At 48.8% G+C, this 13092-nt stretch overlaps 1 protein-coding gene across 1 annotated transcript in view; it reads right to left on the reverse strand.

Annotated features, from left to right (window-relative positions):
* Nucleotides 1-11843: 11843 nt before the first annotated feature.
* pex5lb (peroxisomal biogenesis factor 5-like b) overlaps nucleotides 11844-13092 on the reverse strand; it is a 36118-nt gene continuing 34869 nt past the window's right edge. The window contains exon 13 of the mRNA XM_053330913.1: nucleotides 11844-12039. Within this exon, the coding sequence (XP_053186888.1) occupies nucleotides 11844-12039 (196 nt within the window). The remainder of the gene's footprint in view (nucleotides 12040-13092) is intronic.

A 13092-nucleotide genomic window follows, 5' to 3' on the forward strand; every position in this document is an offset into this window, starting at 1 on the left:
TCACTTTAAATAACAGAAACATTACTAATAACTTGTGGTTTTTGAAAACTTAAAGTGAATACATATAAAGGAAAGCTACTACATATATATGGTATTTTTTTATCCATTTAAACCTTTAAACTGAATAAAATGCAGTCGGACTGTAAATGTCGGCGTCACGTCATATTTAGATTTTAAAGATTTATGTTTTAGGCGTTTTATGTCTTTATTCAGTCGGTGACGAGCAGAGAGGCCGACAGGAAACGGAGAGAGGATCGACCTGCAGCATCTCTGTCCGGACTCAAACCTGTGACGCTCTGTGACCACCAGGGGGCGCCAGGAAACATTTAATGGAGGGTCAGACTGGAGGCATCACGCAACTCAATAATCTGGCATCAAACATCAAATCAGTAAAATGTTCGTTTTGTAGAAGAAAATAAAAACCAACCAATCAGATTCCAACAGTGGTGGGGGTTAAGGGTTAGGTGTATAGTGTTCATTGTCTCCATGGTGACCGTGTAGTGTTCACTGTCTCCATGGTGACCGTGTAGTGTTCACTGTCTCCATGGTGACCGTGTAGTGTTCACTGTCTCCATGGTGACCGTGTAGTGTTCACTGTCTCCATGGTGACCGTATAGTGTTCATTGTCTCCATGGTGACCGTATAGTGTTCATTGTCTCCATGGTGACTGTGTAGTGTTCACTGTCTCCATGGTGACCGTATAGTGTTCAGGTTGACCTGTTGAGATGAACGGACTAGTACCAGCAGGGAGAACACAAACAGTGTCAGCATTATTTCATCCTTCTACTCAAGGATCAAGGCTTTCCTCCTAAAACCTGAAACAAGAAAACTAAGACAACAACTACAGAAACACTAAAACTACTTCATCACTTGTTAAACTCACTAAAACTAAATAAAAACTATAATCGAAAGCATACGCTGCTGCATCGTCTATTTTTAACGTTTATTGCCCCCTGTTGGACATTAGGAGGACTGTCTGACATTTACCGCACCCTGCTGGACGTTAGTAGGACTGTCTGACATTTACCGCACCCTGCTGGACGTTAGTAGGACTGTCTGACATGTATCGCCCCCTGCTGGACGTTAGGAGGACTGTCTGACATGTATCGCCCCCTGCTGGACGTTAGGAGGACTGTCTGACATGTATCGCCCCCTGCTGGACGTTAGTAGGACTGTCTGACATGTATCGCCCCCTGCTGGACGTTAGGAGGACTGTCTGACATGTATCGCCCCCTGCTGGACGTTAGGAGGACTGTCCCACGTGTATCGCCCCCTGCTGGACGTTAGGAGGACTGTCTGACATTTACCGCACCCTGCTGGACGTTAGTAGGACTGTCTGACATGTATCGCCCCCTGCTGGACGTTAGGAGGACTGTCTGACATGTATCGCCCCCTGCTGGACGTTAGGAGGACTGTCTGACGTGTATCGCCCCCTGCTGGACGTTAGTAGGACTGTCTGACATGTATCGCCCCCTGCTGGACGTTAGTAGGACTGTCTGACATGTATCGCCCCCTGCTGGACGTTAGGAGGACTGTCCCACGTGTATCGCCCCCTGCTGGACGTTAGGAGGACTGTCTGACATGTATCGCCCCCTGCTGGACGTTAAGAGGACTGTCTGACATGTATCGCCCCCTGCTGGACGTTAGGAGGACTGTCTAACATGTATCGCCCCCTGCTGGACGTTAAGAGGACTGTCTGACGTGTATCGCCCCCTGCTGGACATTAGGAGGACTGTCTAACATGTATCGCCCCCTGCTGGACGTTAGGAGGACTGTCTAACATGTATCGCCCCCTGCTGGACGTTAAGAGGACTGTCTGACGTGTATCGCCCCCTGCTGGACATTAGGAGGACTGTCTAACATGTATCGCCCCCTGCTGGACGTTAAGAGGACTGTCTGACGTGTATCGCCCCCTGCTGGACGTTAGGAGGACTGTCTAACATGTATCGCCCCCTGTTGGACGTTAGGAGGACTGTCTGACGGGTATCGCCCCCTGCTGGACGTTAGGAGGACTGTCTAACTTGTATCGCCCCCTGCTGGACGTTAGGAGGACTGTCTGACATGTATCGACCCCTGCTGGACGTCAGGAGGACTGTCTGACGGGTATCGCCCCCTGTTGGACGTTAGGAGGACTGTCTAACTTTTATCGCCCCCTGCTGGACGTTAGGAAGACTGTCCGACGTGTATCGCCCCCTGCTGGACGTTAGGAGGACTGTCCGACATGTATCGCCCCCTGCTGGACGTTAGGAGGACTGTCTAACATGCATCGCCCCCTGCTGGACGTTAGGAGGACTGTCTGACATGTATCGTCCCCTGCTGGACGTTAGGAGGACTGTCTGACATGTATCGCCCCCTGCTGGACGTTAGGAGGACTGTCTGACATGTATCGCCCCCTGCTGGACGTTAGGAGGACTGTCTGACATGTATCGCCCCCTGCTGGATGTTAGGAGGACTGTCTGACATGTATCGCCCCCTGCTGGATGTTAGGAGGACTGTCTGACATGTATCGCCCCCTGCTGGACGTTAGGAAGACTGTCTAACATGTATCGCCCCCTGCTGGACGTTAGGAGGACTGTCTAACTTGTATCGCCCCCTGCTGGACGTTAGGAGGACTGTCTAACGTGTATCGCCCCCTGCTGGACGTTAGGAGGACTGTCTAACATGTATCGCCCCCTGCTGGACGTTAGGAGGACTGTCTAACATGTATCGCCCCCTGCTGGATATTAGGAGGACTGTCCAACGTGTATCGCCCCCTGCTGGACGTTAGGAGGACTGTCTAACTTGTATCGCCCCCTGCTGGACGTTAGGAGGACTGTCTAACGTTTATCGCACCCTGCTGGACGTTAGGAGGACTGTCCGACGTGTATCGCCCCCTGCTGGACGTTAGGAGGACTGTCTGACGTGTATCGCCCCCTGCTGGACGTTAGGAGGACTGTCTGACATGTATCGCCCCCTGTTGGACGTTAGGAGGACTGTCTAACGTTTATCGCCCCCTGCTGGACGTTAGGAGGACTGTCCGACGTGTATCGCCCCCTGCTGGATGTTAGTAGGACTGTCTAACATGCATCGCCCCCTGCTGGACGTTAGGAGGACTGTCCGACGTTTATCGCCCCCTGCTGGACGTAAGGAGGACTGTCTGACGTGTATCGCCCCCTGTTGGACGTTAGGAGGACTGTCTGACATGTATCGCCCCCTGTTGGACGTTAGTAGGACTGTCTGACGTGTATCGCCCCCTGCTGGACGTTAGGAGGACTGTCTGACATGTATCGCCCCCTGCTGGACGTTAGGAGGACTGTCCCACGTGTATCGCCCCCTGCTGGACGTTAGGAGGACTGTCTGACATGTATCGCCCCCTGCTGGACGTTAAGAGGACTGTCTGACATGTATCGCCCCCTGCTGGACGTTAGGAGGACTGTCTAACGTGTATCGCCACCTGCTGGACGTTAGGAGGACTGTCTGACATGTATCGCCCCCTGCTGGAAGTTAGGAGGACTGTCTGACATGTATCGCCCCCTGCTGGACGTTAGGAGGACTGTCTGACATGTATCGCCCCCTGCTGGACGTTAGGAGGACTGTCTAACATGTATCGCCCCCTGCTGGACGTTAGGAGGACTGTCTGACATGTATCGCCCCCTGCTGGACGTTAGGAGGACTGTCTAACATGTATCGCCCCCTGCTGGACGTTAAGAGGACTGTCTGACGTGTATCGCCCCCTGCTGGACATTAGGAGGACTGTCTAACATGTATCGCCCCCTGCTGGACGTTAGGAGGACTGTCTAACATGTATCGCCCCCTGCTGGACGTTAAGAGGACTGTCTGACGTGTATCGCCCCCTGCTGGACATTAGGAGGACTGTCTAACATGTATCGCACCCTGCTGGACGTTAAGAGGACTGTCTGACGTGTATCGCCCCCTGCTGGACGTTAGGAGGACTGTCTAACATGTATCGCCCCCTGTTGGACGTTAGGAGGACTGTCTGACGGGTATCGCCCCCTGCTGGACGTTAGGAGGACTGTCTAACTTGTATCGCCCCCTGCTGGACGTTAGGAGGACTGTCTGACATGTATCGACCCCTGCTGGACGTCAGGAGGACTGTCTGACGGGTATCGCCCCCTGTTGGACGTTAGGAGGACTGTCTAACTTTTATCGCCCCCTGCTGGACGTTAGGAAGACTGTCCGACGTGTATCGCCCCCTGCTGGACGTTAGGAGGACTGTCCGACATGTATCGCCCCCTGCTGGACGTTAGGAGGACTGTCTAACATGCATCGCCCCCTGCTGGACGTTAGGAGGACTGTCTGACATGTATCGTCCCCTGCTGGACGTTAGGAGGACTGTCTGACATGTATCGCCCCCTGCTGGACGTTAGGAGGACTGTCTGACATGTATCGCCCCCTGCTGGATGTTAGGAGGACTGTCTGACATGTATCGCCCCCTGCTGGACGTTAGGAGGACTGTCTGACATGTATCGCCCCCTGCTGGACGTTAGGAAGACTGTCTAACATGTATCGCCCCCTGCTGGACGTTAGGAGGACTGTCTAACTTGTATCGCCCCCTGCTGGACGTTAGGAGGACTGTCTAACGTGTATCGCCCCCTGCTGGACGTTAGGAGGACTGTCTAACATGTATCGCCCCCTGCTGGACGTTAGGAGGACTGTCTAACATGTATCGCCCCCTGCTGGATATTAGGAGGACTGTCCAACGTGTATCGCCCCCTGCTGGACGTTAGGAGGACTGTCTAACTTGTATCGCCCCCTGCTGGACGTTAGGAGGACTGTCTAACGTTTATCGCACCCTGCTGGACGTTAGGAGGACTGTCCGACGTGTATCGCCCCCTGCTGGACGTTAGGAGGACTGTCTGACGTGTATCGCCCCCTGCTGGACGTTAGGAGGACTGTCTGACATGTATCGCCCCCTGTTGGACGTTAGGAGGACTGTCTAACGTTTATCGCCCCCTGCTGGACGTTAGGAGGACTGTCCGACGTGTATCGCCCCCTGCTGGATGTTAGTAGGACTGTCTAACATGCATCGCCCCCTGCTGGACGTTAGGAGGACTGTCCGACGTTTATCGCCCCCTGCTGGACGTAAGGAGGACTGTCTGACGTGTATCGCCCCCTGTTGGACGTTAGGAGGACTGTCTGACATGTATCGCCCCCTGTTGGACGTTAGGAGGACTGTCTGACATGTATCGCCCCCTGTTGGACGTTAGGAGGACTGTCTGACATGTATCGCCCCCTGCTGGACGTTAGGAGGACTGTCCGACGTGTATCGCCCCCTGCTGGACGTTAGGAGGACTGTCTGACGTGTATCGCCCCCTGCTGGACGTTAGGAGGACTGTCTGACGTGTATCGCCCCCTGCTGGACGTTAGGAGGACTGTCCGACGTGTATCGCCCCCTGCTGGACGTTAGGAGGACTGTCTGACTTGTATCGCCCCCTGCTGGACGTTAGGAGGACTGTCTGACGTGTATCGCCCCCTGCTGGACGTTAGGAGGACTGTCCGACGTGTATCGCCCCCTGCTGGACGTTAGGAGGACTGTCTAACGTGTATCGCCCCCTGCTGGAGGTTAGGAGGACTGTCTGACATGTATCGCCCCCTGCTGGACGTTAGGAGGACTGTCTGACATGTATCGCCACCTGCTGGACGTTAGGAGGACTGTCTGACGTGTATCGCCCCCTGCTGGACGTTAGGAGGACTGTCTAACATTTATCGCCCCCTGCTGGACGTTACGAGGACTGTCTGACGTGTATCGCCCCCTGCTGGACGTTAGGAGGACTATGTAACAGGTATTGCCCCCTGCTGGACGTTAGGAGGACTGTCCGACATGTATCGCCCCCTGCTGGACGTTAGGAGGACTGTCTGACGTGTATCGCCCCCTGCTGGACGTTAGGAGGACTGTATAACGTGTATCACCCCCTGCTGGACGTTAGGAGGACTGTCTAACATGCATCGCCCCCTGCTGGACGTTAGGAGGACTGTCCGACGTTTATCGCCCCCTGCTGGACGTAAGGAGGACTGTCTGACGTGTATCGCCCCCTGTTGGACGTTAGGAGGACTGTCTGACATGTATCGCCCCCTGTTGGACGTTAGGAGGACTGTCTGACATGTATTGCCCCCTGCTGGACGTTAGGAGGACTGTCTGACATGTATCGCCCCCTGCTGGACGTTAGGAGGACTGTCTGACATGTATTGCCCCCTGCTGGACGTTAGGAGGACTGTCTGACGTGTATCGCCCCCTGCTGGACGATAGGAGGACTGTCTAACGTGTATCGCCCCCTGCTGGACGTTAGGAGGACTGTCTGACATGTATCGCCCCCTGTTGGACGTTAGGAGGACTGTCTGACATGTATCGCCCCCTGTTGGACGTTAGGAGGACTGTCTGACATGTATTGCCCCCTGCTGGACGTTAGGAGGACTGTCTGACGTGTATCGCCCCCTGCTGGACGATAGGAGGACTGTCTAACGTGTATCGCCCCCTGCTGGACGTTAGGAGGACTGTCTAACGTGTATCGCCCCCTGCTGGACGTCAGGAGGACTGTCTGACGTTTATCGCCCCCTGCTGGACGTTAGGAGGACTGTCTGACGTTTATCGCCCCCTGCTGGACGTTAGGAGGACTGTCTGACATGTATCGCCCCCTGCTGGACGTCAGGAGGACTGTCTGACGTTTATCGCCCCCTGCTGGACGTTAGGAGGACTGTCTGACATGTATCGCCCCCTGCTGGACGTTAGGAGGACTGTCTAACGTGTATCGCCCCCTGCTGGACGTTAGGAGGACTGTCTAACGTGTATCGCCCCCTGTTGGACGTTAGGAGGACTGTCTAACATTTATCGCCCCCTGCTGGACGTTAGGAGGACTGTCTGACGTTTATCGCCCCCTGTTGGACGTTAGGAGGACTGTCTGACATGTATCGCCCCCTGCTGGACGTTAGGAGGACTGTCTGACATGTATCGCCCCCTGCTGGACGTTAGGAGGACTGTCTGACATGTATCGTCCCCTGCTGGACGTTAGGAGGACTGTCTAACATGTATCGCCCCCTGCTGGACGTTAGGAGGACTGTCTAAAGTTTATCGCCACCTGCTGGTCGTTAGGAGGACTGTCTGACATGTATCGCCCCCTGCTGGACGTTAGGAGGACTGTCTGACGTGTATCGCCCCCTGCTGGACGTTAAGAGGACTGTCTGACGTGTATCGCCCCCTGCTGGACGTTAGGAGGACTGGCTAATGTGTATCGCCCCCTGCTGGATGTTAGGAGGACTGTATGACGTGTATCGCCCCCTGCTGGACGTTAGGAGGACTGTCTAACGTGTATCGCCCCCTGCTGGACGTTAGGAGGACTGTCTAACATGTATCGCCCCCTGCTGGACGTTAGGAGGACTGTCTAACATGTATCGCCCCCTGCTGGACGTTAGGAGGACTGTCTAACATGTATCGCCCCCTGCTGGACGTTAGGAGGACTGTCTAACATGTATCGCCCCCTGCTGGACGTTAGGAGGACTGCCTGATGTTACTTGCTGAACACATTTAAACATTTCAGTCAAACCGTCACGTTGATGATTTTAACAAACAACAGTTTTGACTTTTTTTCTTCATTAAAAACAATAAAATCTTTATTTCAGTTGAAAGTGATGAAATAACCAGAGAGTTGTTCAGTTTCTGTATCAGTCATTTAATTTCTAAAATATCAGCAGTTTACATGTTTGCTAATCGTCTGTACAGCGACGTTAACGAGACGAAGAACTGAAGCTGCAGAAAAGATTCACATCCAACCAGATTCTCTGTTTCATCTGTTCACGATGATAAAAGTTGTTTTATATGAAAAATGATTCTGTGTGTTCGTTCGGTTCAAATGAGAAAAGAAAACATTTAATCCTTTCATGCATAGAGGTCACTGCAGGGTACAGCTATTCAAAAAGTCTTTTATTAGATGAATTCATGGATTTGATGGATTTTGATGGATCTTGATGGTATAGTTGCACTTCAGCCACCACAGTAGACACTAGTGCATCATCCCATAAATTACCTCTTCATCTGCACTCACTTTGTTTAGTTGTAAATCAGTTGGTTTGTGTAATTTGATGAGTTGCAAGAGTACATGGTGGTAATATTAAAGGCAAACCAGTAAAAACATAAAAACAGGTCTACAGCTAGAACATATGGAGTGTAACACAGCAGGTTGTCGGATTCCTAAAGAGAAATAAAAACACTTAAACACACCTTTTAATAATTCATGCATGAAAGGGTTAAAGAGTGTTTAACAGAATGAAACTAAATATAAAAACTATAACGAGACATTTATCATTTATTATATTTACAGCTGATTAAAACTCATTAAAACTGTTTCTGTCAGAGAAAGAAAAACTCTTCAACTTCTCTGTTTTAGTTTTTCTTTCATTTTCACCAAATGTTAAAATCACAGCATCAGATCCTCTCTGCTCAGCATGGCAGCATGTGGACGAGCATGTGGACGAGCACGTATGGAAGTAAATCTGAAACATCTGCTTTTCAATTTTAATTTCAAACACTGAATTTTTTTTTTCATTGAAATCAGACTTTGAATTTTAAAAGCTGTTGAATTTCAAGAACTGAATTTTTTTTCCTCTAAATTTTTTCTAATGTTTAAAAAAATTCAGTGTCAAAAATTCTGTCTAGTTATCAGGATGTTGACTCTGAATTTTTTGAGATACTGAATTTTTTTCTGTTTAAAAAAATTCAGAGGAAAAAAAAATTCAGTGTTTGAAATTCGATGCAAAAAAATTTAGTGCTAAAAATTAAAATTCAAAAGCAGATGGCCCAGATTTACTTCCATAAGCATGGCAGCAACCAATCAGCTCCTTCAGTGGTTAATTGGCTCGTTAGGTTCGTGTTGAGGTCACATGACGATCATGATGAATGATTTTATATAAATATGTTTTATTATTGCTTCCTTCATTATTAATAGAAGCTGCAACTAAAACACAGGAAGTCAACGTGTTTATACAGGAAGCAGCTGATTCAACCTGATCTCCAGTCAGCTGATTCAGACTGATCTCCAGTCAGCTGATCTCCAGTCAGCTGATTCAGACTGATCTCCAGTCAGCTGATTCAGACTGATCTCCAGTCAGCTGATTCAGACTGATCTCCAGTCAGCTGATCTCCAGTCAGCTGATTCAACCTGATCTCCAGTCAGCTGATCTCCAGTCAGCTGATTCAAACTGATCTCCAGTCAGCTGATGTTTAACCTAACATCTGAAACTGATCTCCAGTCAGTTTGTGAATCTTTTCTTTTCGCAGCAAACAAACAAACAGCAGCTCAGAACGAACCGATCATTAAATATTGATTATTGATTAACTTGCAGAGTGTTTTATATGTTCAGGTTAATATCTGATGAATATTTATTTGCAGCTGTAGAAACTGAAGACTGACCTGAGAGCAGAGGAGCACCTGAGCAGGTACAGCCACAACCAACCAATCACAGAGCAGCAGCGTCAACGTGTCGCCACCTGCAGGCGAAGACGTGAACTGCAGCAAACTGATGATTACTGATAACTGATTATTAATAACTGATTATTATTAATAACTGATGATTATTAATAACTGATTATTAATAAATAACTGATTATTATTAATAACTGATTATTATTAATAACTGATGATTATTAATAACTGATGATTATTAATAACTGATGATTATTAATAACTGATTATTATTAATAACTGATTATTATTAATAACTGATTATTATTAATAACTGATTATTAATAACTGATTATTATTAATAACTGATGATTATTAATAACTGATTATTATTAATAACTGATTATTATTAATAACTGATTATTATTAATAACTGATTATTACTGATGATTATTAGTTTGAGCTGTTTTTGGGAGAGAGACTGATTATTATAAACTGGATAGTTGTGGATTGCTGGATGTGATGTCATCAGTGAACATGTGATGATGTCATCAGTGAACATGTGATGATGTCATCAGTGAACATGTGATGATGTCATCAGTGAACATGTGATGATGTCATCAGTGAACATGTGATGATGTCATCAGTGAACATGTGATGATGTCATCAGTGAACATGTGATGATGTCATCAGTGAACATGTGATGATGTCATCAGTGAACATGTGATTTGAGATTAAAGTTATACATGAAAATGTTTCGTGTGACTCTAAACGTCCAATCAGAGCTCGTTAAATGTTTAATAGAAAGGTCATGCAGGAAGCTCGTTATGTGCAGCTGTCAGAGGTCAGAGGTCAGAGGTCAGAGGTCAAACTAGTCCGTCACATGAGACACGAGTCATGTGATGAAGATTAAATTATCAAATAAAAACTGATATTTAAACTTGTGTCAGTCTCTAAAGATTCAATTTAGTGTTTTCATCTTTATTTTATTCTACATGATTACAGAGTTACATATACACACATATATATATATATATATATATACATATATATAAATATGTATTTATATATATGTATATATATGTGTGTATATAAATAAATATATATATATATATATACACATATATATACATATATATACATATATATAAATATGTATTTATATATATGTATATATATGTGTGTATATAAATAAATATATATATATATATATACATATATATATATATATATTTATATATATGTATATATATGTGTGTATATAAATAAATATATATATATATATATACACATATATACAGGGGGGAGAACAGGTATTTGATAAACTGCTGATTTTGCAGGTTTTCCAACTTACAGCATGTAGAGGTCATTGTTACTCTAACCCATCCCAGCCGTGTGCAGGTCCACACAGCTCTCTGGTGTCGGCCATTGTGGAGAGGTTGGAGTCTGAGTGTGTAGACAGGTGTCTATTATACAGGTAACGTGTTAATACAGGTAAGGAGTGGAGAACAGGAGGTCTGGTTGCTAGGTGATCTAACAGGTCTGGTTGCTAGGTGATCTAACAGGTCTGGTTGCTAGGTGATCTAACAGGTCTGGTTGCTAGGTGATCTAACAGGTCTGGTTGCTAGGTGATCAAATGCTGATGTCATGCAATAAAATGCTAATTAATTATTTAAAAATCATAAAATGTGATTTTCTGGATTTTAGTTTTAGATTCTGTCTCACACAGTTGAAGATGATAAATTACAGACTTCTACATGATAATCAGCAGAGGATCAAATACCTGTTCTCCCCCCTGTATATATATATCTATATATTTATATATTTATATATTTATATATATATTCATGTTCCTGCTCAGCTTCTGGATCATTTTATTCAGATTTTCTCTGATTTATGTTTTATAATAAAAGTTTCTGAACATTTAGAAACAAACAGAATTCAACATAAAGAAAAAATATGACTCAACATAAAAAACAACAAAATATCAGAAATACACGTTCGTCTGATCTGTGACATCACGGTGACATCACCGTGACATCGCTGTGACATCACTGTGACATCACTGTGACATCGCTGTGGCATCACTGTGACATCGCTGTGACATCGCTGTGACATCGCTGTGACATCGCTGACATCGCTGTGACATCACTGTGACATCGCTGTGACATCACAGGTGGGTGTGGTTACAGCTCGTACTGAATCACTTTCATGGCTTTTCAAAAAGAATTTAAACATTTTTGGGCTCTCTGAGGATCCGTAGACGCTCCTCACCGTCACAGGAACCTAAAGGACCCGGACCCCCCTCAGCCTGCCCCCCCCCTCCCCTCAGCCTGCCCCCCCTCCCCTCAGCCTGCCCCCCCCCCTCAGACGTCCTCCAGGTTGAAGACCCTCAGCCTGCCCCCCTCCCCTCAGCCTGCCCCCCCCCTCCCCTCAGCCTGCCCCCCCCCCTCAGACGTCCTCCAGGTTGAAGACCCTCAGCAGCAGGTCCAGGTCCCCCAGGCTGGCGGCGTGGACCAGGTCCGGCCGGTCCATCAGGGACACGGCGATCCGCAGAGCGCTCCAGATGTTGGTGGACTGCTGCAGACTGCAGCGCTGCTGAGTCCGCTGCTGGTTCAGAGCCGCCAGGAAGTTACTGACCGCCTCCCTGCAGGGCACAGGTTAGTGTGTGTGTGTGTGGGTTAGGGTTAGTGTGTGTGTGTGTGTGTGTGTGTGTGTGTGTGTGTGTGTGTGTATATGTGAGTGTGTGCCCCTCCCTGAGCTGCTACCTTATCGTGGTGGAGGGGTTTGTGTGTCCCAATGACCCCAGGAGCTCTCAGTTGTCGGGGGCTTTATGCCCCTGGTAGGGTCTCCCATGGCAAACAGGTCCGGGGGGAGGGGCCAGACAAAGGGTAGCTCAGAAGACCCCAATGACGAGCAAGATAATTGGTTTTTCGTGTCCCTTGCCCAGACGCGGGTCACCGGGGCCCCCCCCCTGGAGCCAGGCCTGGGGGTCGGGCTCGGAGGCGAGCGCTTGGTGGCCGGGCCTTCGCCCATGGGGTCGGGTGCAGTGCGAGCTGAGCAGCAGCCGAAGGCGGGGACCCTGGTGGTCCGATCCTCGGCTGCAGAAGCTAGCTCTAGGGACGTGGAACGTCACCTCTCTGGTGGGGAAGGAGCCTGAGCTGGTGCGGGAGGTTGAGAAGTTCCGGCTAGATATAGTCGGCCTCACCTCGACACACAGCAAGGGCTCTGGAACCAGTCTGGAACCAGTCTGGAACCAGTCTGGAACCAGTCTCCTCCAGAGGGGTTGGACTCTGGTCCACTCTGGAGTTGCCACTGGTGAGAGGTGCCGGGCAGGGGGGGCAATACTTATTGCCCCCCCGGCTTGGTGCCTGTATGTTGGAGTTTACCCCGGTAGACGAGAGGGTAGCCTCCCTCCGCCTTCGGGTGGGGGGGCGGATCCTGACTGTTTGTGCCTATGGTCCAAACAGCAGCTCAGAGTATCCACCCTTCTTGGACTCCTTGGAGGGGGGGCTGGAAAGTCTCCCTCTGGGGATTCCCTCGTTCTGCTGGGGGACTTCAACGCCCACGTTGGCAGCGACAGTGAGACCTGGAGGGGTGTGATTGGGAGGAACGGCCCCCCCCCGATCTGAACCAGAGTGGTGTTCTGTTATTGGACTTCTGTGCTCGTCACAGGTTGTCCATAACGAACACCATGTTC

The sequence above is a fragment of the Scomber japonicus genome, chromosome 12 (genome assembly GCF_027409825.1).
Source record: "Scomber japonicus isolate fScoJap1 chromosome 12, fScoJap1.pri, whole genome shotgun sequence".
In the NCBI taxonomy this organism is placed as follows: Eukaryota; Metazoa; Chordata; class Actinopteri; order Scombriformes; family Scombridae; genus Scomber; species Scomber japonicus.